The following is a 27,281-nucleotide window of genomic DNA, read 5'->3' as shown; positions in this document are numbered from 1 at the left end:
TAGGATCACCAGTTTATTTGACCATTCCTGACATTTAATCCTAGTAAAAAGTCCCTGTCTTAGATCAGTTAGGATCACCAGTTTATTTTACCATTCCTGACATTTAATCCTAGTAAAAAGTCCCTGTCTTAGATCAGTTAGGATCACCAGTTTATTTGACCATTCCTGACATTTAATCCTAGTAAAAGTCCCTGTCTTAGATCAGTTAGGATCACCAGTTTATTTTACCATTCCTGACATTTAATCCTAGTAAAAGTCCCTGTCTTAGATCAGTTAGGATCACCAGTTTATTTTACCATTCCTGACATTTAATCCTAGTAAAAGTCCCTGTCTTAGATCAGTTAGGATCACCAGTTTATTTTACCATTCCTGACATTTAATCCTAGTAAAAAGTCCCTGTCTTAGATCAGTTAGGATCACCAGTTTATTTACCATTCCTGACATTTAATCCTAGTAAAAAGTCCCTGTCTTAGATCAGTTAGGATCACCAGTTTATTTTACCATTCCTGACATTTAATCCTAGTAAAAAGTCCCTGTCTTAGATCAGTTAGGATCACCAGTTTATTTTACCATTCCTGACATTTAATCCTAGTAAAAAGTCCCTGTCTTAGATCAGTTAGGATCACCAGTTTATTTTACCATTCCTGACATTTAATCCTAGTAAAAGTCCCTGTCTTAGATCAGTTAGGATCACCAGTTTATTTTACCATTCCTGACATTTAATCCTAGTAAAAAGTCCCTGTCTTAGATCAGTTAGGATCACCAGTTTATTTTACCATTCCTGACATTTAATCCTAGTAAAAAGTCCCTGTCTTAGATCAGTTAGGATCACCAGTTTATTTTACCATTCCTGACATTTAATCCTAGTAAAAAGTCCCTGTCTTAGATCAGTTAGGATCACCAGTTTATTTTACCATTCCTGACATTTAATCCTAGTAAAAAGTCCCTGTCTTAGATCAGTTAGGATCACCAGTTTATTTTACCATTCCTGACATTTAATCCTAGTAAAAAGTCCCTGTCTTAGATCAGTTAGGATCACCAGTTTATTTTACCATTCCTGACATTTAATCCTAGTAAAAAGTCCCTGTCTTAGATCAGTTAGGATCACCAGTTTATTTTACCATTCCTGACATTTAATCCTAGTAAAAAGTCCCTGTCTTAGATCAGTTAGGATCACCAGTTTATTTTACCATTCCTGACATTTAATCCTAGTAAAAAGTCCCTGTCTTAGATCAGTTAGGATCACCAGTTTATTTGACCATTCCTGACATTTAATCCTAGTAAAAAGTCCCTGTCTTAGATCAGTTAGGATCACCAGTTTATTTGACCATTCCTGACATTTAATCCTAGTAAAAGTCCCTGTCTTAGATCAGTTAGGATCACCAGTTTATTTTACCATTCCTGACATTTAATCCTAGTAAAAGTCCCTGTCTTAGATCAGTTAGGATCACCAGTTTATTTTACCATTCCTGACATTTAATCCTAGTAAAAGTCCCTGTCTTAGATCAGTTAGGATCACCAGTTTATTTTACCATTCCTGACATTTAATCCTAGTAAAAAGTCCCTGTCTTAGATCAGTTAGGATCACCAGTTTATTTGACCATTCCTGACATTTAATCCTAGTAAAAAGTCCCTGTCTTAGATCAGTTAGGATCACCAGTTTATTTTGACCATTCCTGACATTTAATCCTAGTAAAAGTCCCTGTCTTAGATCAGTTAGGATCACCAGTTTATTTGACCATTCCTGACATTTAATCCTAGTAAAAGTCCCTGTCTTAGATCAGTTAGGATCACCAGTTTATTTTACCATTCCTGACATTTAATCCTAGTAAAAGTCCCTGTCTTAGATCAGTTAGGATCACCAGTTTATTTGACCATTCCTGACATTTAATCCTAGTAAAAGTCCTGTCTTAGATCAGTTAGGATCACCAGTTTATTTGACCATTCCTGACATTTAATCCTAGTAAAAGTCCTGTCTTAGATCAGTTAGGATCACCAGTTTATTTTACCATTCCTGACATTTAATCCTAGTAAAAAGTCCCTGTCTTAGATCAGTTAGGATCACCAGTTTATTTTACCATTCCTGACATTTAATCCTAGTAAAAAGTCCCTGTCTTAGATCAGTTAGGATCACCAGTTTATTTTACCATTCCTGACATTTAATCCTAGTAAAAAGTCCCTGTCTTAGATCAGTTAGGATCACCAGTTTATTTTACCATTCCTGACATTTAATCCTAGTAAAAAGTCCCTGTCTTAGATCAGTTAGGATCACCAGTTTATTTGACCATTCCTGACATTTAATCCTAGTAAAAAGTCCCTGTCTTAGATCAGTTAGGATCACCAGTTTATTTGACCATTCCTGACATTTAATCCTAGTAAAAAGTCCCTGTCTTAGATCAGTTAGGATCACCAGTTTATTTTACCATTCCTGACATTTAATCCTAGTAAAAAGTCCCTGTCTTAGATCAGTTAGGATCACCAGTTTATTTTACCATTCCTGACATTTAATCCTAGTAAAAAGTCCCTGTCTTAGATCAGTTAGGATCACCAGTTTATTTGACCATTCCTGACATTTAATCCTAGTAAAAAGTCCCTGTCTTAGATCAGTTAGGATCACCAGTTTATTTGACCATTCCTGACATTTAATCCTAGTAAAAAGTCCCTGTCTTAGATCAGTTAGGATCACCAGTTTATTTTACCATTCCTGACATTTAATCCTAGTAAAAAGTCCCTGTCTTAGATCAGTTAGGATCACCAGTTTATTTGACCATTCCTGACATTTAATCCTAGTAAAAGTCCCTGTCTTAGATCAGTTAGGATCACCAGTTTATTTGACCATTCCTGACATTTAATCCTAGTAAAAAGTCCCTGTCTTAGATCAGTTAGGATCACCAGTTTATTTTACCATTCCTGACATTTAATCCTAGTAAAAAGTCCCTGTCTTAGATCAGTTAGGATCACCAGTTTATTTGACCATTCCTGACATTTAATCCTAGTAAAAGTCCCTGTCTTAGATCAGTTAGGATCACCAGTTTATTTGACCATTCCTGACATTTAATCCTAGTAAAAAGTCCCTGTCTTAGATCAGTTAGGATCACCAGTTTATTTTACCATTCCTGACATTTAATCCTAGTAAAAAGTCCCTGTCTTAGATCAGTTAGGATCACCAGTTTATTTTACCATTCCTGACATTTAATCCTAGTAAAAAGTCCCTGTCTTAGATCAGTTAGGATCACCAGTTTATTTGACCATTCCTGACATTTAATCCTAGTAAAAAGTCCCTGTCTTAGATCAGTTAGGATCACCAGTTTATTTGACCATTCCTGACATTTAATCCTAGTAAAAGTCCCTGTCTTAGATCAGTTAGGATCACCAGTTTATTTTACCATTCCTGACATTTAATCCTAGTAAAAGTCCCTGTCTTAGATCAGTTAGGATCACCAGTTTATTTGACCATTCCTGACATTTAATCCTAGTAAAAAGTCCCTGTCTTAGATCAGTTAGGATCACCAGTTTATTTGACCATTCCTGACATTTAATCCTAGTAAAAAGTCCCTGTCTTAGATCAGTTAGGATCACCAGTTTATTTGACCATTCCTGACATTTAATCCTAGTAAAAAGTCCCTGTCTTAGATCAGTTAGGATCACCAGTTTATTTTACCATTCCTGACATTTAATCCTAGTAAAAGTCCCTGTCTTAGATCAGTTAGGATCACCAGTTTATTTTACCATTCCTGACATTTAATCCTAGTAAAAAGTCCCTGTCTTAGATCAGTTAGGATCACCAGTTTATTTGACCATTCCTGACATTTAATCCTAGTAAAAAGTCCCTGTCTTAGATCAGTTAGGATCACCAGTTTATTTTACCATTCCTGACATTTAATCCTAGTAAAAGTCCCTGTCTTAGATCAGTTAGGATCACCAGTTTATTTTACCATTCCTGACATTTAATCCTAGTAAAAGTCCCTGTCTTAGATCAGTTAGGATCACCAGTTTATTTTACCATTCCTGACATTTAATCCTAGTAAAAAGTCCCTGTCTTAGATCAGTTAGGATCACCAGTTTATTTTACCATTCCTGACATTTAATCCTAGTAAAAAGTCCCTGTCTTAGATCAGTTAGGATCACCAGTTTATTTTACCATTCCTGACATTTAATCCTAGTAAAAAGTCCCTGTCTTAGATCAGTTAGGATCACCAGTTTATTTGACCATTCCTGACATTTAATCCTAGTAAAAGTCCCTGTCTTAGATCAGTTAGGATCACCAGTTTATTTTACCATTCCTGACATTTAATCCTAGTAAAAAGTCCCTGTCTTAGATCAGTTAGGATCACCAGTTTATTTTACCATTCCTGACATTTAATCCTAGTAAAAAGTCCCTGTCTTAGATCAGTTAGGATCACCAGTTTATTTACCATTCCTGACATTTAATCCTAGTAAAAAGTCCCTGTCTTAGATCAGTTAGGATCACCAGTTTATTTTACCATTCCTGACATTTAATCCTAGTAAAAGTCCCTGTCTTAGATCAGTTAGGATCACCAGTTTATTTGACCATTCCTGACATTTAATCCTAGTAAAAAGTCCCTGTCTTAGATCAGTTAGGATCACCAGTTTATTTTACCATTCCTGACATTTAATCCTAGTAAAAGTCCCTGTCTTAGATCAGTTAGGATCACCAGTTTATTTGACCATTCCTGACATTTAATCCTAGTAAAAGTCCCTGTCTTAGATCAGTTAGGATCACCAGTTTATTTGACCATTCCTGACATTTAATCCTAGTAAAAAGTCCCTGTCTTAGATCAGTTAGGATCACCAGTTTATTTTACCATTCCTGACATTTAATCCTAGTAAAAGTCCCTGTCTTAGATCAGTTAGGATCACCAGTTTATTTGACCATTCCTGACATTTAATCCTAGTAAAAAGTCCCTGTCTTAGATCAGTTAGGATCACCAGTTTATTTGACCATTCCTGACATTTAATCCTAGTAAAAAGTCCCTGTCTTAGATCAGTTAGGATCACCAGTTTATTTTACCATTCCTGACATTTAATCCTAGTAAAAAGTCCCTGTCTTAGATCAGTTAGGATCACCAGTTTATTTTACCATTCCTGACATTTAATCCTAGTAAAAAGTCCCTGTCTTAGATCAGTTAGGATCACCAGTTTATTTTACCATTCCTGACATTTAATCCTAGTAAAAAGTCCCTGTCTTAGATCAGTTAGGATCACCAGTTTATTTTACCATTCCTGACATTTAATCCTAGTAAAAGTCCCTGTCTTAGATCAGTTAGGATCACCAGTTTATTTGACCATTCCTGACATTTAATCCTAGTAAAAAGTCCCTGTCTTAGATCAGTTAGGATCACCAGTTTATTTTACCATTCCTGACATTTAATCCTAGTAAAAGTCCCTGTCTTAGATCAGTTAGGATCACCAGTTTATTTGACCATTCCTGACATTTAATCCTAGTAAAAGTCCCTGTCTTAGATCAGTTAGGATCACCAGTTTATTTTACCATTCCTGACATTTAATCCTAGTAAAAGTCCCTGTCTTAGATCAGTTAGGATCACCAGTTTATTTTACCATTCCTGACATTTAATCCTAGTAAAAAGTCCCTGTCTTAGATCAGTTAGGATCACCAGTTTATTTTACCATTCCTGACATTTAATCCTAGTAAAAGTCCCTGTCTTAGATCAGTTAGGATCACCAGTTTATTTTACCATTCCTGACATTTAATCCTAGTAAAAGTCCCTGTCTTAGATCAGTTAGGATCACCAGTTTATTTGACCATTCCTGACATTTAATCCTAGTAAAAAGTCCCTGTCTTAGATCAGTTAGGATCACCAGTTTATTTTACCATTCCTGACATTTAATCCTAGTAAAAGTCCCTGTCTTAGATCAGTTAGGATCACCAGTTTATTTTACCATTCCTGACATTTAATCCTAGTAAAAAGTCCCTGTCTTAGATCAGTTAGGATCACCAGTTTATTTGACCATTCCTGACATTTAATCCTAGTAAAAAGTCCCTGTCTTAGATCAGTTAGGATCACCAGTTTATTTTACCATTCCTGACATTTAATCCTAGTAAAAGTCCCTGTCTTAGATCAGTTAGGATCACCAGTTTATTTGACCATTCCTGACATTTAATCCTAGTAAAAAGTCCCTGTCTTAGATCAGTTAGGATCACCAGTTTATTTGACCATTCCTGACATTTAATCCTAGTAAAAAGTCCCTGTCTTAGATCAGTTAGGATCACCAGTTTATTTTACCATTCCTGACATTTAATCCTAGTAAAAAGTCCCTGTCTTAGATCAGTTAGGATCACCAGTTTATTTTACCATTCCTGACATTTAATCCTAGTAAAAGTCCCTGTCTTAGATCAGTTAGGATCACCAGTTTATTTTACCATTCCTGACATTTAATCCTAGTAAAAGTCCCTGTCTTAGATCAGTTAGGATCACCAGTTTATTTTACCATTCCTGACATTTAATCCTAGTAAAAAGTCCCTGTCTTAGATCAGTTAGGATCACCAGTTTATTTGACCATTCCTGACATTTAATCCTAGTAAAAAGTCCCTGTCTTAGATCAGTTAGGATCACCAGTTTATTTTACCATTCCTGACATTTAATCCTAGTAAAAGTCCCTGTCTTAGATCAGTTAGGATCACCAGTTTATTTGACCATTCCTGACATTTAATCCTAGTAAAAAGTCCCTGTCTTAGATCAGTTAGGATCACCAGTTTATTTGACCATTCCTGACATTTAATCCTAGTAAAAGTCCCTGTCTTAGATCAGTTAGGATCACCAGTTTATTTTACCATTCCTGACATTTAATCCTAGTAAAAAGTCCCTGTCTTAGATCAGTTAGGATCACCAGTTTATTTGACCATTCCTGACATTTAATCCTAGTAAAAAGTCCCTGTCTTAGATCAGTTAGGATCACCAGTTTATTTGACCATTCCTGACATTTAATCCTAGTAAAAGTCCCTGTCTTAGATCAGTTAGGATCACCAGTTTATTTGACCATTCCTGACATTTAATCCTAGTAAAAAGTCCCTGTCTTAGATCAGTTAGGATCACCAGTTTATTTTACCATTCCTGACATTTAATCCTAGTAAAAGTCCCTGTCTTAGATCAGTTAGGATCACCAGTTTATTTTACCATTCCTGACATTTAATCCTAGTAAAAAGTCCCTGTCTTAGATCAGTTAGGATCACCAGTTTATTTGACCATTCCTGACATTTAATCCTAGTAAAAAGTCCCTGTCTTAGATCAGTTAGGATCACCAGTTTATTTGACCATTCCTGACATTTAATCCTAGTAAAAAGTCCCTGTCTTAGATCAGTTAGGATCACCAGTTTATTTGACCATTCCTGACATTTAATCCTAGTAAAAAGTCCCTGTCTTAGATCAGTTAGGATCACCAGTTTATTTTACCATTCCTGACATTTAATCCTAGTAAAAAGTCCCTGTCTTAGATCAGTTAGGATCACCAGTTTATTTTACCATTCCTGACATTTAATCCTAGTAAAAAGTCCCTGTCTTAGATCAGTTAGGATCACCAGTTTATTTGACCATTCCTGACATTTAATCCTAGTAAAAAGTCCGTTTTAGATCAGTTAGGATCACCAGTTTATTTTACCATTCCTGACATTTAATCCTAGTAAAAAGTCCCTGTCTTAGATCAGTTAGGATCACCAGTTTATTTTACCATTCCTGACATTTAATCCTAGTAAAAAGTCCCTGTCTTAGATCAGTTAGGATCACCAGTTTATTTTACCATTCCTGACATTTAATCCTAGTAAAAAGTCCCTGTCTTAGATCAGTTAGGATCACCAGTTTATTTTACCATTCCTGACATTTAATCCTAGTAAAAAGTCCCTGTCTTAGATCAGTTAGGATCACCAGTTTATTTTACCATTCCTGACATTTAATCCTAGTAAAAAGTCCCTGTCTTAGATCAGTTAGGATCACCAGTTTATTTGACCATTCCTGACATTTAATCCTAGTAAAAAGTCCCTGTCTTAGATCAGTTAGGATCACCAGTTTATTTTACCATTCCTGACATTTAATCCTAGTAAAAAGTCCCTGTCTTAGATCAGTTAGGATCACCAGTTTATTTACCATTCCTGACATTTAATCCTAGTAAAAAGTCCCTGTCTTAGATCAGTTAGGATCACCAGTTTATTTTACCATTCCTGACATTTAATCCTAGTAAAAAGTCCCTGTCTTAGATCAGTTAGGATCACCAGTTTATTTTACCATTCCTGACATTTAATCCTAGTAAAAGTCCCTGTCTTAGATCAGTTAGGATCACCAGTTTATTTTACCATTCCTGACATTTAATCCTAGTAAAAAGTCCCTGTCTTAGATCAGTTAGGATCACCAGTTTATTTTACCATTCCTGACATTTAATCCTAGTAAAAGTCCCTGTCTTAGATCAGTTAGGATCACCAGTTTATTTTACCATTCCTGACATTTAATCCTAGTAAAAAGTCCCTGTCTTAGATCAGTTAGGATCACCAGTTTATTTTACCATTCCTGACATTTAATCCTAGTAAAAAGTCCCTGTCTTAGATCAGTTAGGATCACCAGTTTATTTGACCATTCCTGACATTTAATCCTAGTAAAAAGTCCCTGTCTTAGATCAGTTAGGATCACCAGTTTATTTTACCATTCCTGACATTTAATCCTAGTAAAAAGTCCCTGTCTTAGATCAGTTAGGATCACCAGTTTATTTTACCATTCCTGACATTTAATCCTAGTAAAAGTCCCTGTCTTAGATCAGTTAGGATCACCAGTTTATTTTACCATTCCTGACATTTAATCCTAGTAAAAAGTCCCTGTCTTAGATCAGTTAGGATCACCAGTTTATTTTACCATTCCTGACATTTAATCCTAGTAAAAGTCCCTGTCTTAGATCAGTTAGGATCACCAGTTTATTTGACCATTCCTGACATTTAATCCTAGTAAAAAGTCCCTGTCTTAGATCAGTTAGGATCACCAGTTTATTTTACCATTCCTGACATTTAATCCTAGTAAAAGTCCCTGTCTTAGATCAGTTAGGATCACCAGTTTATTTGACCATTCCTGACATTTAATCCTAGTAAAAAGTCCCTGTCTTAGATCAGTTAGGATCACCAGTTTATTTGACCATTCCTGACATTTAATCCTAGTAAAAAGTCCCTGTCTTAGATCAGTTAGGATCACCAGTTTATTTTACCATTCCTGACATTTAATCCTAGTAAAAGTCCCTGTCTTAGATCAGTTAGGATCACCAGTTTATTTGACCATTCCTGACATTTAATCCTAGTAAAAGTCCCTGTCTTAGATCAGTTAGGATCACCAGTTTATTTGACCATTCCTGACATTTAATCCTAGTAAAAAGTCCCTGTCTTAGATCAGTTAGGATCACCAGTTTATTTTACCATTCCTGACATTTAATCCTAGTAAAAAGTCCCTGTCTTAGATCAGTTAGGATCACCAGTTTATTTTACCATTCCTGACATTTAATCCTAGTAAAAAGTCCCTGTCTTAGATCAGTTAGGATCACCAGTTTATTTTACCATTCCTGACATTTAATCCTAGTAAAAAGTCCCTGTCTTAGATCAGTTAGGATCACCAGTTTATTTTACCATTCCTGACATTTAATCCTAGTAAAAGTCCCTGTCTTAGATCAGTTAGGATCACCAGTTTATTTGACCATTCCTGACATTTAATCCTAGTAAAAAGTCCCTGTCTTAGATCAGTTAGGATCACCAGTTTATTTTACCATTCCTGACATTTAATCCTAGTAAAAGTCCCTGTCTTAGATCAGTTAGGATCACCAGTTTATTTGACCATTCCTGACATTTAATCCTAGTAAAAAGTCCCTGTCTTAGATCAGTTAGGATCACCAGTTTATTTTACCATTCCTGACATTTAATCCTAGTAAAAAGTCCCTGTCTTAGATCAGTTAGGATCACCAGTTTATTTTACCATTCCTGACATTTAATCCTAGTAAAAAGTCCCTGTCTTAGATCAGTTAGGATCACCAGTTTATTTTACCATTCCTGACATTTAATCCTAGTAAAAAGTCCCTGTCTTAGATCAGTTAGGATCACCAGTTTATTTTACCATTCCTGACATTTAATCCTAGTAAAAAGTCCCTGTCTTAGATCAGTTAGGATCACCAGTTTATTTGACCATTCCTGACATTTAATCCTAGTAAAAAGTCCCTGTCTTAGATCAGTTAGGATCACCAGTTTATTTTACCATTCCTGACATTTAATCCTAGTAAAAGTCCCTGTCTTAGATCAGTTAGGATCACCAGTTTATTTGACCATTCCTGACATTTAATCCTAGTAAAAAGTCCCTGTCTTAGATCAGTTAGGATCACCAGTTTATTTGACCATTCCTGACATTTAATCCTAGTAAAAAGTCCCTGTCTTAGATCAGTTAGGATCACCAGTTTATTTTACCATTCCTGACATTTAATCCTAGTAAAAAGTCCCTGTCTTAGATCAGTTAGGATCACCAGTTTATTTGACCATTCCTGACATTTAATCCTAGTAAAAAGTCCCTGTCTTAGATCAGTTAGGATCACCAGTTTATTTGACCATTCCTGACATTTAATCCTAGTAAAAAGTCCCTGTCTTAGATCAGTTAGGATCACCAGTTTATTTTACCATTCCTGACATTTAATCCTAGTAAAAAGTCCCTGTCTTAGATCAGTTAGGATCACCAGTTTATTTTACCATTCCTGACATTTAATCCTAGTAAAAAGTCCCTGTCTTAGATCAGTTAGGATCACCAGTTTATTTTACCATTCCTGACATTTAATCCTAGTAAAAAGTCCCTGTCTTAGATCAGTTAGGATCACCAGTTTATTTTACCATTCCTGACATTTAATCCTAGTAAAAGTCCCTGTCTTAGATCAGTTAGGATCACCAGTTTATTTGACCATTCCTGACATTTAATCCTAGTAAAAAGTCCCTGTCTTAGATCAGTTAGGATCACCAGTTTATTTTACCATTCCTGACATTTAATCCTAGTAAAAAGTCCCTGTCTTAGATCAGTTAGGATCACCAGTTTATTTTACCATTCCTGACATTTAATCCTAGTAAAAAGTCCCTGTCTTAGATCAGTTAGGATCACCAGTTTATTTTACCATTCCTGACATTTAATCCTAGTAAAAAGTCCCTGTCTTAGATCAGTTAGGATCACCAGTTTATTTTACCATTCCTGACATTTAATCCTAGTAAAAGTCCCTGTCTTAGATCAGTTAGGATCACCAGTTTATTTTACCATTCCTGACATTTAATCCTAGTAAAAAGTCCCTGTCTTAGATCAGTTAGGATCACCAGTTTATTTGACCATTCCTGACATTTAATCCTAGTAAAAAGTCCCTGTCTTAGATCAGTTAGGATCACCAGTTTATTTTACCATTCCTGACATTTAATCCTAGTAAAAAGTCCCTGTCTTAGATCAGTTAGGATCACCAAAGTTTATTTGACCATTCCTGACATTTAATCCTAGTAAAAGTCCCTGTCTTAGATCAGTTAGGATCACCAGTTTATTTGACCATTCCTGACATTTAATCCTAGTAAAAAGCCCCTGTCTTAGATCAGTTAGGATCACCAGTTTATTTTACCATTCCTGACATTTAATCCTAGTAAAAAGTCCCTGTCTTAGATCAGTTAGGATCACCAGTTTATTTGACCATTCCTGACATTTAATCCTAGTAAAAAGTCCCTGTCTTAGATCAGTTAGGATCACCAGTTTATTTTACCATTCCTGACATTTAATCCTAGTAAAAAGTCCCTGTCTTAGATCAGTTAGGATCACCAGTTTATTTGACCATTCCTGACATTTAATCCTAGTAAAAAGTCCCTGTCTTAGATCAGTTAGGATCACCAGTTTATTTGACCATTCCTGACATTTAATCCTAGTAAAAAGTCCCTGTCTTAGATCAGTTAGGATCACCAGTTTATTTTACCATTCCTGACATTTAATCCTAGTAAAAAGTCCCTGTCTTAGATCAGTTAGGATCACCAGTTTATTTTACCATTCCTGACATTTAATCCTAGTAAAAGTCCCTGTCTTAGATCAGTTAGGATCACCAGTTTATTTTACCATTCCTGACATTTAATCCTAGTAAAAAGTCCCTGTCTTAGATCAGTTAGGATCACCAGTTTATTTGACCATTCCTGACATTTAATCCTAGTAAAAAGTCCCTGTCTTAGATCAGTTAGGATCACCAGTTTATTTTACCATTCCTGACATTTAATCCTAGTAAAAGGTCCCTGTCTTAGATCAGTTAGGATCACCAGTTTATTTGACCATTCCTGACATTTAATCCTAGTAAAAAGTCCCTGTCTTAGATCAGTTAGGATCACCAGTTTATTTTACCATTCCTGACATTTAATCCTAGTAAAAAGTCCCTGTCTTAGATCAGTTAGGATCACCAGTTTATTTGACCATTCCTGACATTTAATCCTAGTAAAAAGTCCCTGTCTTAGATCAGTTAGGATCACCAGTTTATTTGACCATTCCTGACATTTAATCCTAGTAAAAAGTCCCTGTCTTAGATCAGTTAGGATCACCAGTTTATTTTACCATTCCTGACATTTAATCCTAGTAAAAAGTCCCTGTCTTAGATCAGTTAGGATCACCAGTTTATTTTACCATTCCTGACATTTAATCCTAGTAAAAAGTCCCTGTCTTAGATCAGTTAGGATCACCACTTTATTTTAAGAATGTGAAATGTCAGAATAATAGTAGAGAGAATGATTTATTTCAGCTTTTATTTATTTCATCACATTCCCAGTGGGTCAGAAGTTTACATACCCTCAATTAATATTTGGTAGCATTGCCTTTAAATTGTTTAACTTGTGCCAAATGCTTCAGGTAGGCGTCCACAAGCTTCCCAAAATAATTTGGATGAATTCTGGCCCATTCCTCCTGACAGAGCTGGTGTAACTGAGTCAGGTTTGTAGGCCTCCTTGCTCGCACATGCTTTTTCAGTTCTGCCCACAAATGTTCTATGGGATTGAGGTCAGGGTTTTGTGATGGCCACTCCAATACTTTGACCTTGTTGTCCTTAAGCCATTTTGCAACAACTTTAGAAGTATAATTTCCCCCCTCATGATGCCATCTATTTTGTGAAGTGCACCCCAATCCCTGCTGCAGCAAAGCACCCCCACAACATGATGCTGCCATCCCCGTTCTTCACTGAGGGGATGGGTTTCTTCGGCTTGCAAGCCTCCCCCTTTTTCCTCCAAACATAACGATGGTCATTATGGCCAAACAGTTCTATTTTTGTTTCATCAGACCAGAGGACATTTCTCCAAAAAGTACGATCTTTGTCCCCATGTGCAGTTTCAAACCGTAGTCTGGCTTTTTTATGGCTGTTTTGGAGCAGTGGCTTCTTCTTTGCTGAGCGGACTTTCAGATTATGTCGATATAGGACTCATTTTACTGTGGATATAGATACTTTTGTACCTGTTTCCTCCAGCATCTTCACAAGGACCTTTGCTGTTGTTCTGGGATTGATTTGCACTTTTCGCACAAAAGTACACTTTTCACACAAAAGTACGCTTTTCGCACAAAAGTACGTTCATCTCCAGGAGACACCACAGCTGCTTGGTCCCATGGTGTTTATACTTGTGTACTATTGTGTGTACAGATGAACTTGGTACCTTCGGGCGTTTGGAAATTGCTCCCAAGGATGAACCAGACTTGTGGAGGTCTACAATTTGTTTTTATGAGGTCATGGCTGATTTATTTAGATTTTCCCATGATGTCAAGCAAAGAGGACCTGAGTTTTAAGGTAGGCCTTGAAATACATCAGAAGCTTCTAGGGTCATGACATCATTTTCTGGAATTTTCCAAGCTGTTTGAAGGCACAGTGAACTTAGTGTATGTTAACTTCTGACCCACTGGAATTGTGAAACAGTGAATTATAAGTGAAATAATCTGTCTGTAAACAATTGTTGTAAAAATTACGTGTGTCTTGCACAATGTAGATGTCCTAACTGACTTGCCAAAACTATAGTTTGTTAACGAGAAATTTGTGGAGTGGTTGAAATACGAGTTTTAATGACTCCAGCATTAGTGTTTGTAAACTTCCGACTTCAACTGTAACTAACTCATAAGTATGCTTTTTAAAAGACCGCTTTTCATCTGTCCAGATGCTCAGAAGCAGGGACAAGCCGGGACACGATCAATCGTTTTCTGTAATACAATGAAGGCAGACTGAAGGCAGACTGAAGGCAGACTGTAGTTCAGATGGAGCCTGGTCAACCGTGGGGGCAATAGCATACACAACAGTGTCATCGGCATACAAGTGCAGGTCACAATTGTTTACAGGAAAGTCAATATTATTAATGTAAACATTAAAAAGTACTGGACCCAGAATCGACCCCTGCGGGACACCTCATAATGTCCAGGAAACCTGATTTAACACCATCAGTAGACACACATTGAGTTCTATCTGACAAGTCATGTTTCAACCAGTTACATACAGCCTGGTCTAGACCAATTGAGGAAAGCCTCTGAATTTGCAATGAGTGATAAGCAGTATCGAAAGCCTTTGACAGGTCAATGAAGAGGGCAGCACAATTTAGCCTTTTATCCATACAGTTATCCACATCATTTATAAATAGGCGTAGATATAACCCCTCTGTCTGTTCTCTCTCCCCAGAATGAGATGCTGGAGGAGGGCCATGAGTATGCTGTCATGCTCTACACCTGGAGAAGCTGCTCAAGAGCTATACCACAGGTAACTCTCTCTTTCAATTCAAAGGGCTTAATTGACATGGGAAACATGATTACATTGCCAAAGCAAGTGAAATAGATTAATAAACAAAAGTGTAATCAAAAATATAAAATGAACAGTAAACTCACAAAAGAATAAAGACATTTCAAATGTCATATAATGTGCAAATGGTTAAAGTAGAAAAGGGATTGTTTTCAAATTCTTTGTGGGTCTGTGTAATCTGATGGAAATATGTGTATCTATTATGGTCATAGATTTGGCAGGAGGTTAGGAAGTGCATCTCAGTTTCCACCTCATTTTGTGGGCAGTGTTCACATAGCCTGTCTTCTCTTGAGAGGCAGGTCTGCCTATGGCGGCCTTTCTCAAAAGCACGGCTATGCTCGCTGAGTCTGTACATAGTCAAAGCTTTCCTTAAGTTTGGGTCAGTCACAGTGGTCAGGGATTCTGCCACTGTGTTCTCTCTGTTTAGGGTCAGTCACAGTGGTCAGGTATTCTGCCACTGTGTTCTCTCTGTTTAGGGTCAGTCACAGTGGTCAGGTATTCTGCCACTGTGTTCTCTCTGTTTAGGGTCAGTCACAGTGGTCAGGTATTCTGCCACTGTGTTCTCTCTGTTTAGGGTCAGTCACAGTGGTCAGGTATTCTGCCACTGTGTTCTCTCTGTTTAGGGTCAGTCACAGTGGTCAGGTATTCTGCCACTGTGTTCTCTCTGTTTAGGGTCAGTCACAGTGGTCAGGTATTCTGCCACTGTGTTCTCTCTGTTTAGGGTCAGTCACAGTGGTCAGGTATTCTGCCACTGTGTTCTCTCTGTTTAGGGTCAGTCACAGTCGTCAGGTATTCTGCCACTGTGTTCTCTCTGTTTAGGGCCAAATAGCATTCTAATAGCATGCTCTGTTTTTTTGTTAATTCTTTCCAATGTGTCAAGTAATTATCTTTTTGTTTTCTCATGTTTTGGTTGGGTGTAATTGTGTTGCTGTCCTGTGGGGTCTGTTTATGTTTGTGAACAGAGCTCCAGTACCAGCTGGCTTAGGGGACTCTTCTCCAGGTTCATCTCTCTGTAGGTGATGGCTTTGTTATGGAAGGTTTGGGAATCCCTTCCTTTTTGGTGGTTGTAGAATTTAACTGCACTTTTCTGGATTTTGATAATTAGCGGGTATCGGCCTAATTATGCTCTGTATGCATTATTTTGTGTTTTACGTTGTACACTGAGGATATGTTTAGCATAATTCTGCATGCAGAGTCTCAATTTGGTGTTTGTCCCATTTAGTGAATTCTTGGTTGGTGAGCAGACCCCATACCTCACAACCATAAAGGGTAATGGGTTCTATAACTGATTGAAGTAGCCAGATCCTAATTTGTATGTTTGTAATGGGTGCGTGTTGGTGGCAGGGTAATGGGTGCGTGTTGGTGGCAGGGTAATGGGTGCGTGTTGGTGGCAGGGTAATGGGTGCGTGTTGGTGGCAGGGTAATGGGTGCGTGTTGGTGGCAGGGTAATGGGTGCGTGTTGGTGGCAGGGTAATGGGTGCGTGTTGGTGGCAGGGAAGTCAGGCGCAGGAGAACGAACTTGGCATAAATAGAGTTATTTAATAAATGCTGACCAAACTCCACAACAACCAAGATGTACAAAATAACAAAGTGGGTACAAAACCCGTCGCACATCAACACTACATAGAACATCAACACTAAATAGAACATCAACACTAAATAGAACATCAACACTAAATAGAACATCAACACTAAATAGAACATCAACACTAAATAGAACATCAACACTAAATAGAACATCAACACTACATAGCACATCAACACTAAATAGAACATCAACACTACATAGCACATCAACACTAAATAGAACATCAACACTACATAGCATATCAACACTAAATAGAACATCAACACTAAATAGAACATCAACACTAAATAGAACATCAACACTACATAGAACATCAACACTACATAGCACATCAACACTACATAGCACATCAACACTAAATAGAACATCAACACTAAATAGAACATCAACACTACATAGCACATCAACACTACATAGCACATCAACACTACATAGCACATCAACACTACATAGCACATCAACAACTAAATAGAACATCAACACTAAATAGAACATCAACACTACATAGAACATCAACACTAAATAGAACATCAACACTACATAGCACATCAACACTACACATCAACACTACATAGAACATCAACACTACATAGCACATCAACACTAAATAGAACATCAACACTACATAGAACATTAACACTAAATAGAACATCAACACTAAATAGAACATCAACACTACATAGCACAGAGGGTTAAATACACAACATGTCATTGATGGGATTGGAACCAGGTGTGAAGGAAGACAAGACAAAGCCAATGGAAAATGATAAATGGATCAGTGATGGCTAGAAGGTTGGTGACGTCGACCGCCGAGCACCGCCCGAACAAGGAGAGGGACCGACTTCGGCGGAAGTCGTGACAATGTTACATTTTTCCTTTTGATGGCATAAAAGGCCCTTCTTGCTTTGTCTCTCAGATTGTACACAGCTTTGTGGAAGTTACCTGTGGCGCTGATGTTTAGGCCGAGTTATTTATAGTTTGTGTGTGCTCTAGGGCAACGGTGTCTAGATGGAATTTGTGTTTGTGGTCCTGGGAACTGGACCTTTTTTTTGAACACCATTATTTTTGTCTTACTGAGATTTACTGTCAGGGCCCAGGTCTGACAGAATCTGTGCAGAAGATCTAGGTGCTGCTGTAGGCTCTCCTTGGTTGGGGACAGAAACACCAGATCATCAGCAAACAGTAGTCATTTGACTTCAGATTCTAGAAGGGTGAGTCCGGGTGCTGCAGACTGTTGATAGTGTAGTGATGTATTAGAGCTGAATTTGTAACCTCAGGAACACATCGTTTGTTTGCTTCCCAAATAGCATCCTATTCCTTATGTAGTGTACTGCTCTGGCCCATGTGGGTTGAGCTGGGTGATTATGGACAAAAATCCATGTTGTGATACATTTCCTGAATTGATGCGATAATGATAAATAGAACAATATGTTTATAACAGTAATGTGCACTCCAGTTTATAACAGTAATGTGCTCCACCGTTTATAACAGTAATGTACACCACAGTTTATAACAGTAATGTACACCACAGTTTATAACAGTAATGTGCTCCACAGTTTATAACATTAATGTGCACCACAGTTTATAACAGTAATGTGCACCACAGTTTATAACAGTAATGTGCTCCACAGTTTATAACAGTAATGTGCTCCACCGTTTATAACAGTAATGTACACCACAGTTTATAACAGTAATGTACACCACAGTTTATAACAGTAATGTGCTCCACAGTTTATAACATTAATGTGCACCACAGTTTATAACAGTAATGTACACCACAGTTTATAACAGTAATGTGCTCCACAGTTTATAACAGTAATGTGCTCCACAGTTTATAACAGTAATGTGCTCCACAGTTTATAACAGTAATGTGCACCACAGTTTATAACAGTAATGTGCTCCACAGTTTATAACAGTAATGTGCACCACAGTTTATAACAGTAATGTACACCACAGTTTATAACAGTAATGTGCACCACAGTTTATAACAGTAATGTGCACCACAGTTTATAACAGTAATGTGCACCACAGTTTATAACAGTAATGTACACCACAGTTTATAACAGTAATGTGCACCACAGTTTATAACAGTAATGTGCTCCACAGTTTATAACAGTAATGTGCTCCACAGTTTATAACAGTAATGTACACCACAGTTTATAACAGTAACGTGCACCACAGTTTATAACAGTAATGTGCTCCACAGTTTATAACAGTAATGTGCACCACAGTTTATAACAGTAATGTACACCACAGTTTATAGCAGTAATGTGCTCCACAGTTTATAACAGTAATGTACACCACAGTTTATAACAGTAACGTGTACTACAGTTTTTCCTTTAAACTGCTACTACTCATTTGATGGTTGTAGCCATCAATTGTCTCATTTATAATCACCCATTTTAGCAAACGTATTAATTTCAACTTTTCTCTGGTATAGACTACGTATCGTAATGAACGATGTCAGCAAAATGCCTGTGATAAGTGATCGTATCGGTGATCGTTTTCAGTTTATCGTCCCGGCTCTAGTACGGGCATCTGATCCGAGAAATATGATACTGGCTCGGGACACTGTGATCTGTGATGTGTAAAAAAGGATGTGGGAGAGCCCTGTGAGTGGTTCCAGTGAGCAGGCTGTGTGACGGCGCCCCCCTGTGTTCTCCAGGTGAAGTGTAATGAGCAGCCCAACAGGGTGGAGATCTATGAGAAGACTGTGGAGGTGCTGGAACCAGAGGTCACCAAGCTCATGAAGTTCATGTACTTTCAGGTGAGAGACCAGTGATTGATGGATGAATGAATCAATCAATCAAATGAATGAACAACGTAATGAATGTATCGTATTTGAATTGGAACTTTGTCAGTCGATCATATCCTTGTCCCTTGAATTAAATAATGAATGAATGAACAAATGAGTCCTATATATATCTGAGAACCTCTTTTGTCTCTGTCGTCTCCTTTTCCCCTGTTCTCCCCTGCAGCGTAAGGCCATCGAGCGTTTCTGCGGGGAGGTGAAGCGTCTCTGCCACGCTGAGCGGAGGAAGGACTTCGTCTCTGAAGCCTACCTCCTCACCCTGGGCAAGTTCATCAACATGTTCGCTGTGCTCGACGAACTCAAGAACATGAAGTGCAGCGTCAAGAACGACCACTCTGCCTATAAAAGGTACGAAGGGAAGACAGACACAATGTGGGGATGCATCTCAATAGCCTGCAGTGGCTTCCTCTCCCTATCACCTTTCCTTCACCTGCACTGATCCTGAAAACACAGGCATTTGATTTCACCTGTCTAGTTCCTTCACATCAGCTTAAATAAAGCAAAAGGGACAGAATGAAGGGCTAATTTACCCCACTATTGAGATGTACCCAATTGACTCAGGTTAACAGAATCTGTGAGGTGTGGCTACAGAATTAGATATGTGGTAATATTTGTGTCTGCAGGGCAGCTCAGTTCCTGAGGAAGATGGCTGACCCTCAGTCCATCCAGGAGTCACAGAACCTCTCTATGTTTCTAGCCAATCACAACAGGATTACTCAGGTGTGTATTTGTGTGTGTGTGTTGTGCAGCAGCAGTAATAGTGTTTATATTTCTCTGTAGTGTCTGCAGTAGCAGTAATAGTGTGTATATTTCTCTCTGTAGTGTCTGCAGCAACAGTAATAGTGTGTATATTTCTCTCTGTAGTGTCTGCAGCAACAGTAATAGTGTGTATATTTCTCTGTAGTGTCTGCAGTAGCAGTAATAGTGTGTATATTTATCTCTGTAGTGTCTGCAGTAGCAGTAATAGTGTGTATATTTCTCTGTAGTGTCTGCAGCAGCAGTAATAGTGTGTATATTTCTCTCTGTAGTGTCTGCAGTAATACTGTGTATATTTCTCTGTAGTGTCTGCAGCAACAGTAATAGTGTGTATATTTCTCTGTAGTGTCTGCAGTAGCAGTAATAGTGTGTATATTTCTCTCTGTAGTGTCTGCAGTAATACTGTGTATATTTCTCTGTAGTGTCTGCAGCAACAGTAATAGTGTGTATATTTCTCTCTGTAGTGTCTGCAGTAGCAGTAATAATGTGTATATTTCTCTCTGTAGTGTCTGCAGTAGCAGTAATAGTGTGTATATTTCTCTCTGTAGTGTCTGCAGTAGCAGTAATACTGTGTATATTTCTCTGTAGTGTCTGCAGCAACAGTAATAGTGTGTATATTTCTCTGTAGTGTCTGCAGTAGCAGTAATAATGTGTATATTTCTCTCTGTAGTGTCTGCTGCAGTAGTAATAGTGTGTATATTTCTCTGTAGTGTCTGCAGCAGCAGTAATAGTGTGTATATTTCTCTGTAGTGTCTGCAGCAGTAGTAATAGTGTGTATATTTCTCTGTAGTGTCTGCAGCAGCAGTAATAGTGTGTATATTTCTCTCTGTAGTGTCTGCAGTAATACTGTGTATATTTCTCTGTAGTGTCTGCAGTAGCAGTAATACTGTGTATATTTCTCTGTAGTGTCTGCAGCAGCAGTAATAGTGTGTATATTTCTCTGTAGTGTCTGCAGTAGCAGTAATAGTGTGTATATTTCTCTCTGTAGTGTCTGCAGTAGCAGTAATAGTGTGTATATTTCTCTCTGTAGTGTCTGCAGTAGCAGTAATAGTGTGTATATTTCTCTCTGTAGTGTCTGCAGTAGCAGTAATAGTGTGTATATTTCTCTGTAGTGTCTGCAGCAGCAGTAATAGTGTGTATATTTCTCTGTAGTGTCTGCAGTAGCAGTAATAGTGTGTATATTTCTCTCTGTAGTGTCTGCAGTAGCAGTAATAGTGTGTATATTTCTCTCTGTAGTGTCTGCAGTAGCAGTAATAATGTGTATATTTCTCTGTAGTGTCTGCAGCAGCAGTTGGAGGTGATTCCTGGCTATGAGGAGTTGTTAGCAGACATTGTCAACATCAGTGTTGATTACTATGAGAACAAGATGTACCTGACGCCCAGCGAGAAACACATGCTGCTCAAGGTAAGAGCCTCATCTAACTCTCTGTCTTACCTGCCTTTCTCTAGATACCTGTCTCTGTCTGGATCTTAACTACCTGCCTTTCTCTAGATACCTGTCTCTGTCTGGATCTTAACTACCTGCCTTTCTCTAGATACCTGTCTCTGTCTGGATCTTAACTACCTGTCTCCGTCTGGATCTTAACTACCTGCCTTTCTCTAGATACCTGTCTGTGTCTGGATCTTAACTACCTGCCTTTCTCTAGATACCTGTCTGTGTCTGGATCTTAACTACCTGCCTTTCTCTAGATACCCGTCTCTGTCTGGATCTTAACTACCTGCCTTTCTCTAGATACCTGTCTCTGTTTGGATCTTAACTACCTGTCTCTGTCTGGATCTTAACTACCTGCCTTTCTCTAGATACCTGTCTCTGTCTGGATCTTAACTACCTGCCTTTCTCTAGATACCTGTCTCTGTCTGGATCTTAACTACCTGCCTTCCTCTAGATACCTGTCTCTGTCTGGATCTTAACTACCTGCCTTGCTCTAGATACCTGTCTCTGTCTGGATCTTAACTACCTGCCTTCCTCTAGATACCTGTCTCTGTCTGGATCTTAACTACCTGCCTTTCTCTAGATACCTGTCTCTGTCTGGATCTTAACTACCTGCCTTCCTCTAGATACCTGTCTCTGTCTGGATCTTAACTACCTGCCTTTCTCTAGATACCTGTCTCTGTCTGGATCTTAACTACCTGCCTTTCTCTAGATACCTGTCTGTGTCTGGATCTTAACTACCTGCCTTTCTCTAGATACCTGCCTCTGTCTGGATCTTAACTACCTGCCTTTCTCTAGATACCTGTCTGTGTCTGGATCTTAACTACCTGCCTTTCTCTAGATACCTGCCTCTGTCTGGATCTTAACTACCTGCCTTTCTCTAGATACCTGCCTCTGTCTGGATCTTAACTACCTGTCTTTCTCTAGATACCTGTCTCTGTTTGGATCTTACCTACCTGTCTCTGTCTGGATCTTAACTACCTGCCTTTCTCTAGATACCTGTCTCTGTCTGGATCTTAACTACCTGTCTTTCTCTAGATACCTGTCTCTGTTTGGATCTTACCTACCTGTCTCTGTCTGGATCTTAACTACCTGCCTTTCTCTAGATACCTGTCTCTGTCTGGATCTTAACTACCTGTCTTTCTCTAGATACCTGCCTCTGTCTGGATCTTAACTACCTGCCTTTCTCTAGATACCTGTCTGTGTCTGGATCTTAACTACCTGCCTTTCTCTAGATACCTGTCTCTGTCTGGATCTTAACTACATGCCTTTCTCTAGATACCTGTCTCTGTCTGGATCTTAACTACCTGCCTTTCTCTAGATACCTGTCTCTTTCTGGATCTTAACTACCTGCCTTTCTCTAGATACCTGTCTCTGTCTGGATCTTAACTACCTGCCTTGCTCTAGATACCTGTCTCTGTCTGGATCTTAACTACCTGCCTTGCTCTAGATACCTGTCTCTGTCTGGATCTTAACTACCTGCCTTTCTCTAGATACCTGTCTCTGTCTGGATCTTAACTACCTGTCTTTCTCTAGATACCTGCCTCTGTCTGGATCTTAACTACCTGCCTTGCTCTAGATACCTGTCTCTGTCTGGATCTTAACTACCTGCCTTGCTCTAGATACCTGTCTCTGTCTGGATCTTAACTACCTGCCTTTCTCTAGATACCTGTCTCTGTCTGGATCTTAACTACCTGTCTTTCTCTAGATACCTGCCTCTGTCTGGATCTTAACTACCTGCCTTGCTCTAGATACCTGTCTCTGTCTGGATCTTAACTACCTGCCTTTCTCTAGATACCTGCCTCTGTCTGGATCTTAACTACCTGCCTTTCTCTAGATACCTGTCTCTGTTTGGATCTTAACTACCTGCCTTGCTCTAGATACCTGCCTCTGTCTAGATCTTAACTACCTGTCAGGTGATGGGTTTGTGTAATATCCCACTCTGTGTGTGTGTGTGTCAGGTGATGGGTTTGTGTAATATCCCACTATGTGTGTGTGTGTGTCAGGTGATGGGTTTTGGTCTCTATCTGATGGACGGTAACGTCAGTAACATCTACAAACTAGACGCCAAGAAGAGGATCAACCTGGGAAAGATCGACAAGTTCTTCAAGGTTGGTGTGTGTGTGTGTGTGTGTGTGTGTGTGTGTGTGTGTGTGTGTGTGTGTGTGTGTGTGTGTGTGTGTGTGTGTGTGTGTGTGTGTGTGTGTGTGTGTGTGTGTGCGTGCCTGCTAACTTTTCCTTGTGGCCATGTCAGTACTTTAACACCAATATGTTATTATTGGATCACACATCCTGACTGAAGCCCTGTCTGTCTCTGTCTGTGTGTCTTGTTTGATGCCTCAGCTGCAGGTGGTGCCTCTGTTTGGAGATATGCAGATAGAACTATCACGTTACATAGAGACCAGCGCCCACTACGAGGAGAACAAGTCCAAGTAAGAACATCATCCATCTTTAAACTGCCAAACTCTGAAAACTCAGACCTCTAACAAGTCTTCAAACCCCAGCCTCTAGAGCACAGGTGTCAAACTCAACCCCAGTCCCTACCCCACAGGTGTCAAACTCAACCACAGCGTCTACCCCACAGGTGTCAAACTCAACCCCAGCCTCTACCCCACAGGTGTCAAACTCAACCCCAGCCTCTACCCCACAGGTGTCAAACTCAACCCCAGCCTCTACCCCACAGGGGTCAAACTCAACCCCAGCCTATACCCCACAGGTGTCTAACTCAACCCCAGCCTCTACCTCACAGGTGTCAAACTCAACCCCAGCCTCTACCCCACAGGTGTCGAATTCAACCCCAGTCCCTTAATTGGTTAGTTAGGAACTCTCCACACCTGGTCGTCTAGGTCTTAATTGGTTAGTTAGGAACTCTCCACACCTGGTTGTCTAGGTCTTAATTGATTAGTTAGGAACTCCCCACACCTGGTTGTCTAGGTCTTAATTTCTTTAGGTAGGAACTCCCCACACCTGGTTAGGTCTTAATTGGTTAGTTAGGAATTCTCCACACCTGGTTAGGTCTTAATTGGTTAGTTAGGAACTCTCCACACCTGGTTAGTTCTTAATTGGTTAGTTAGGAACTCTTCACACCTGGTTGTCTAGGTCTTAATTGGATACATATTGAAAGGAAATAGCAAAAATCAGCATATACTCAGCCCTCTCCTATCCTGACTCTCCTATAGGTGGATGTGTACCCAGAGCTTCACCTCCCCCAGTACAAGCTGTGTGAACCCTGACCTCTGACTTCTCTCCTTCAAGTGGATGTGTACCCAGAGCTTCACCTCCCCAGTACAACCTGTGTGAACCCTGACCTCTGACCTCTCTCCTACAGGTGGATGTGTACCCAGAGCTCCATCTCTCCCCAGTACAACCTGTGTGAACCCTGACCTCTGATCTCTCTCCTACAGGTGGACGTGTACCCAGAGCTCCATCTCTCCCCAGTACAACCTGTGTGAGCAGATGGTTCAGATTCGTGATGACCACATCCGGTTCATCTCTGAGCTGGCTCGCTACAGTAACAGTGAGGTAGTGACCGGGTCAGGCCTGGACAGTCACAAGTCAGATGAGGAGTACAGGGAACTGTTTGACCTGGCACTCAGAGGGTTACAGCTGCTGTCCAAGTGGAGCACACACGTCATGGAAGTGGTGAGTAGGGGAACGGGGTGTGTGTGTGTGCGTGGTTTATGTTAAGAAGGGGACGTGTGTAGTCCGTGCTTGGTCCCATATATTTTTATTTCTTTATTTTAATGAATTAAGTCATTATATTTCTACCAGGTCCTGTGATTTTCAGTTTACTCTGACAATATGTATTTCCTTTCAATATGTAACCATTTTCTCTCTCTCAGTACTCGTGGAAGCTGGTCCACCCGACTGATAAGTTCTGTAACAAGGACTGTCCTGGCACAGCGGAGGAGTATGAGAGAGCTACACGTTACAACTACACCTCAGAGGAGAAGTTTGCCCTGGTCGAGGTCATCGCCATGATCAAGGGACTGCAGGTCAGAAACACACACTGTACCTACAGACAGCTAGGTCATGACATCGTTGGGACGCTTACAGAATAGTAACATAGCATTGTTCCACCACCGTGCGTCTACTTTGGTGTTGAGGATGGTATCTGCGTTGTAGGTGTTGATGGGTCGTATGGAGAGCGTATTCAACCAGGCCATAAGGAACACCATCTATGCAGCCCTGCAGGACTTTGCCCAGATGACCCTCAGAGAGCCTCTACGTCAGGCCGTACGCAAGAAGAAGAACGTTCTCATCAGGTACCATACTGGCTGCACTCATTCTTGTTCAACTGTTAACATATTTCAGGCAAGAGAACCTCTTAAGAGGTACTGTAGCATCTTGTTATCTGGTCTTGATGAAAAACACCTTGGGAAAAAAAGGCTCAAGTCCCCTCAAAGGATCAAGTGTGCGTACGGCACAATTTTCACTGCTTGCTAGATACAGTAGAACCATGGACCTTCCATCGTTAGCTAGGCTGCTTCCTAAATGGCCCACTATACCTATGGCCCTGGTCAAAAGTAGTGCACTATATAGGGAATAGGGTGCAATTTGGGACATACCGATAGTCATTCTCTATAATGCTAATTCTCTGATAACCTTCTGTCTCTCTCTAGTGTCCTGCAGGCGATCCGTAAGACCATCTGTGACTGGGAGGGGGCTCGGGAGCCTCCCAATGACCCTTGTCTCAGGGGGGAGAAGGACCCCAAGGGAGGGTTCGACATCAAGGTGCCCCGCAGAGCTGTGGGACCCTCGAGCACACAGGTACACCAGGGTAGAGAGGGAAGGGTAACAGAGGTCTAGGGGAATTAGGAAGAGACTGATGTGACTCGGGGATGGAGGCTGTAGGGACAGGATCAAGTACAGGGACTTTGTAAGGGAATGGACTATTTAGACTTTTCTCTCTCTCTCCCTCCCTCTCAAGCTGTACATGGTTCGTACCATGCTGGAGTCGTTGATAGCTGATAAGAGTGGTTCTAAGAAGACTCTACGCAGCAGTCTGGATGGACCCATAGTACTGGCTATAGAAGACTTCCACAAACACTCCTTCTTCTTCACACACCTGCTCAACTTCAGCGGTATGTATACACACACACACACACACACACACACACACACACACACACACACACACACACACCAACCATTCAATTGATCACCTCCATCCTCACCTTGTTATTTTTTCTTTTCCTTCATCTCCCCTCCTGTTATAATATCATGTTATTTATCTCCTGTTATAATATCATGTTATTTATCTCCTGTTATAATATCATGTTATTTATCTCCTGTTATAATACTTTTGAATGCGAGAGTAAATAGAGCTGAGTATATTGATAAAAGTCACCTTGATCAAGAGAGTTACATGGTTATCAAGACGTCACGCCAGGGTAAGCCGACACGAATCACAGACCTTTCTTTAAGTGTTTCTACAATTCCCTATGGGAAAAATTAATGGTGGAAAAACGATTGGAACCATTTCCTTGTTAGACCGCTAGGTTTTATGGGTATTATGACACCTCCACTGTGGAGCACTCTAATAATATGTTGTAATTTCCCCTCCCATCCTGTGGTAGCGCTGTAGCACTGCTGTGACCTGTCTCAGCTGTGGTTCTGAGAGTTCTTCCTCTAGTAATAATATAATTATATCATGTTATTCCCTTCCTGTCCTCCAGAGGCGCTGTAGCACTGCTGTGACCTGTCTCAGCTGTGGTTCAGAGAGTTCTTCCTCTAGTAATAATATAATAATATCATGTTATTCCCTTCCTGTCCTCCAGAGGCGCTGCAGCACTGCTGTGACCTGTCTCAGCTGTGGTTCAGAGAGTTCTTCCTCTAGTAATAATATAATAATATCATGTTATTCCCTTCCTGTCCTCCAGAGGCGCTGCAACACT

The 27,281-nt window shown here is 39.5% G+C and overlaps 1 protein-coding gene across 1 annotated transcript in view; it reads left to right on the top strand.

Moving 5' to 3' along the window:
* LOC115129129 (cytoplasmic FMR1-interacting protein 2) overlaps nt 1-27,281 on the top strand; it is a 98,182-nt gene that overhangs the window by 50,185 nt on the left and 20,716 nt on the right. Inside the window, exons 4-15 of the mRNA XM_065018429.1 lie at nt 14,680-14,757; nt 19,050-19,151; nt 19,363-19,544; nt 19,820-19,916; nt 21,229-21,357; nt 23,391-23,495; nt 23,728-23,816; nt 24,789-25,026; nt 25,227-25,379; nt 25,510-25,649; nt 26,007-26,154; nt 26,315-26,468. Coding sequence (XP_064874501.1) covers nt 14,680-14,757; nt 19,050-19,151; nt 19,363-19,544; nt 19,820-19,916; nt 21,229-21,357; nt 23,391-23,495; nt 23,728-23,816; nt 24,789-25,026; nt 25,227-25,379; nt 25,510-25,649; nt 26,007-26,154; nt 26,315-26,468 — 1,615 coding nt within the window. The remainder of the gene's footprint in view (nt 1-14,679; nt 14,758-19,049; nt 19,152-19,362; nt 19,545-19,819; nt 19,917-21,228; nt 21,358-23,390; nt 23,496-23,727; nt 23,817-24,788; nt 25,027-25,226; nt 25,380-25,509; nt 25,650-26,006; nt 26,155-26,314; nt 26,469-27,281) is intronic.

This window comes from Oncorhynchus nerka, linkage group LG5 (assembly GCF_034236695.1).
Source record: "Oncorhynchus nerka isolate Pitt River linkage group LG5, Oner_Uvic_2.0, whole genome shotgun sequence".
Classification (NCBI taxonomy): domain Eukaryota; kingdom Metazoa; phylum Chordata; class Actinopteri; order Salmoniformes; family Salmonidae; genus Oncorhynchus; species Oncorhynchus nerka.
Note: the sequence above shows the minus strand (reverse complement) of the source record. Positions and strands in the feature narration are given on the sequence as shown.